The sequence below is a fragment of the Sinocyclocheilus anshuiensis genome, unplaced genomic scaffold, assembly GCF_001515605.1.
Source record: "Sinocyclocheilus anshuiensis isolate Anshui unplaced genomic scaffold, SAMN03320099.WGS_v1.1 scaffold311, whole genome shotgun sequence".
Classification (NCBI taxonomy): Eukaryota; Metazoa; Chordata; class Actinopteri; order Cypriniformes; family Cyprinidae; genus Sinocyclocheilus; species Sinocyclocheilus anshuiensis.
The window spans coordinates 431,130-434,263 of NW_015549606.1; the positions used below are offsets into that span (position 1 = coordinate 431,130).

Here is a 3,134-nt window from a genome sequence, read left to right on the forward strand (position 1 = left end):
CTGCATTTATAATCTCTAAAAGACATCTCAGTTCATCGCAATCTCACAAATCTCTGTTATAACACAATATATGCACAATGAATCTTTCATAATGTCTACAATTCTTGTTATAATGAGCGGATTCGTGAGCACGCAAATTTCAGCACTGCATTGCTCAACGCTGCAAACGCGTGTTATAGCCTAAATAGAAACTCTGCATACGTTTGCACCTGTTGTAACTATACTCTTAATTACTATTTTGAAAATTATAACGCATTAAATTTCTCCATTATTAAAAAAGTAATCAAATTACAGTAACGCGTTACTGCCCAACACTGGTTACTGAACATACTGAAGTGCATTTATATCATGTGGTATGTAATGACTGTTGCTCCCTGTCTTTTCAGACTGTCATACAGGATTTCCAGGCCTCTGTGCTGCAGGTGTCAGATTCGCCCTATGATGAACAGTAAGTTCAAGTACTTTTCATACAACACCATTCAGAAGTTTTGGGCCAGTGAGTTTTTAAATAAATGAAATCAATACTTTTATTCAGCAGGCGCACAGTAAATTAATCAAAAGTGACAGTTAAGACATTTTTTATAATAAATTTTTTAATTGAGATTCAACATTGGGTAAACATTTAGATTTCAAATGTTGTGTGTGTCATACATTTGTGTTTACCATAAACCTGAGAGTAGTATTCATCAGATTATCCACATAGAGAAGAACAAAGAAAATAAAAAAACAATGTACATAGAGAGTGATCTTTCTATACATTATAAACATTAGCTTGTGAAAGTAAAATCAATGTGGGGTATTTCATGGTTAACCCATTTTTACCATTTTAATGTGAATTGTTCCAGTTCCCGGTTAACAAATGCTGTTACCTGTTGTAATTTCCATCCATGTATTTATAGTTGGACTTTCCTGTGACAAACCATTTCCTGGTGAGAGTCTTTTTAGTAGCCACCAACAGTATATTCATCAAGTATGTATTTTCTTCAATCTTGCGGTAGATATATAAAGGTTTTACTTTCTAGGTGCAATACACATTTAAAAATATCTTGGAAAGCATTGTGTATCTCTCTCCAAAATAGCTGGACAGTCCCCCAAAATATTTTGGTTTCCACAATTTTTCCAGCAAACCGCTTTGTTACTAACATAGTGAAATTTCTGAGAGCGTGTAACAAAATATCTTAGCAGATTTTTCCAGACTTCCATTTCCATTTCTGTGAATTGGTGCACTTCCATTGATTCCTCCACGTTATTTTTTTCCATTCTTCCTCAGATATAGTAACCCCTCCTTCTTTCACCCATTTTGATTTAAGATAACAGGTTGAATGTGTTTTCAGAATTAACAATTTTATACATGCATGAGAATTCTACCATTAATATTTGAGTTATAGGCTAGGAAGTCTATTACACGTTTTGTATTTTTCATCTTCATATTGACAATCTCGTATCTGTAGGTTACCAATAGAAGTCCCATGTTTCAAACCTGGGTAGCAAATCTCCTTTTAATGTTTTATGTAGAACTGTTATTCCTTTAGCTGTCCAGTCCCTAAATCTAGTATCTAATCTATTTGTCTTAAAATCTGACATGCAAACCATTTGAGAAGCACCAGATTTCACTCTAATTTATATTCTTTTATAACAGTTTTTGGAATTTCCATACTTTGCCTATGGTTTATCAGTAGTATTTATATAATATTGTACGTTTCTGTCAGCTAGGATTGCCTTTATGGGAGTTGAGGATATTTTCTCCGCCGTGTGTTTTTCCACTGGGCCTCATAAATCGGATTGCACAAACATATAATGACTCCCATCTGTTCTGCAAAGTAATAATCTCTTAGAGAAGGGAAGCATCATTCTCCCCCCCCTTTTCTTTGGCTAACTAACTACAAGGTTTTGAGACGAACCCTAGGTCTTTTACCTGGCCATATATACCTTGATAACATCTTTCCCCATTCATTAAATTGATTTTGGTTAATCGCTTTCAGTAGGGTCTGAAATAGATATAACAGTCCGGGCAATATGTTAATTTTAGAGGATTCAATCCTTGAACTGAACTGAAAAAATGAAGAAAGGAATTAAGTTCCATCTTGCTGCATCTTCCTTAAGTTTTTTGATTTGTAGGAAAATAGTTGCATTTTTGCATAATGATGCATCCCTTGCCATGCCAAGGGGGATCTTCTTCCATTTTCTTCTGGTGGACTATAGTTATATGAAAGCAACTGGGTTTCAAGTAATTTTATATCCTGAAAGTTTTTCAAATTGTTCTAATGATTGCATTAATTTAGGTAAAGAATCTGTAGGTTGCCCTGGGTACATCAAAATATTGTCTGCACAAGTTAATTTATATTAATTTTCTCTCATTTTAATCCCCTTAAAATATCCTCATTTTGTGTTGGCGAGTTGTTCCAAGTACAATGCAAAGAGTAACTTGACCATGCACAGCCCGGTCTTGAGCCTCTTTCCAGAGTAAAACTATTTTTTTCAGCATCCATGCTCATCACTATTGCTTTAAATTTTTTTTGTTCGTATATGCTTTATTTAGGGCCCAATGTTATGCAAGTAGTATAATTGAAGTAAGTTAATTTTAAATGCCTTGTACCACTCTGCCATGTATGTTGGTTTACTCAAAAATATAAAGCAGCATAACTGTTCTTGAGCGCAATATCCATGTATTAGAATGATTTCTGAGGATCATGTGTGACTGGAGTACTGGCTGCTGAAAATGTAGCTGCCATCACAGGAATGAATTGCCTTTTAACATATACAGGTGCATCTCAATAAATTAGAATGTCATGGAAAAGTTCATTTATTTCAGTAATTTCAGTAAAATTGTGAAACTCGTGTATTAAATAAATTCAGTGCACACAGACTGAAGTAGTTTAAGTCTTTGGTTCTTTTAATTGTGATGATTTTGGCTCACATTTAACAAAAACCCACCAATTCACTATCTCAACAAATTAGAATACTTCATAAGACCAATAAAAAAAAACATTTTTAGTAGGGCTGCACGATTAATCGCATGCGATATTTAACGCGCATCTTGTCAGAAAGCCGGTTCTGTAATCAGCGGTAAATCTCCATCACCTGCGTGCTTTCACATTGAGCAGCATTAACTACACAGAGCCGTTGTTCACTGA

At 34.5% G+C, this 3,134-nt stretch overlaps 1 protein-coding gene across 1 annotated transcript in view; it reads left to right on the plus strand.

Moving 5' to 3' along the window:
* Window positions 1-3,134, plus strand: part of actl6a (actin-like 6A) — a 12,656-nt gene that overhangs the window by 5,894 nt on the left and 3,628 nt on the right. Inside the window, exon 9 of the mRNA XM_016447805.1 lies at window positions 387-448. Coding sequence (XP_016303291.1) covers window positions 387-448 — 62 coding nt within the window. The remainder of the gene's footprint in view (window positions 1-386; window positions 449-3,134) is intronic.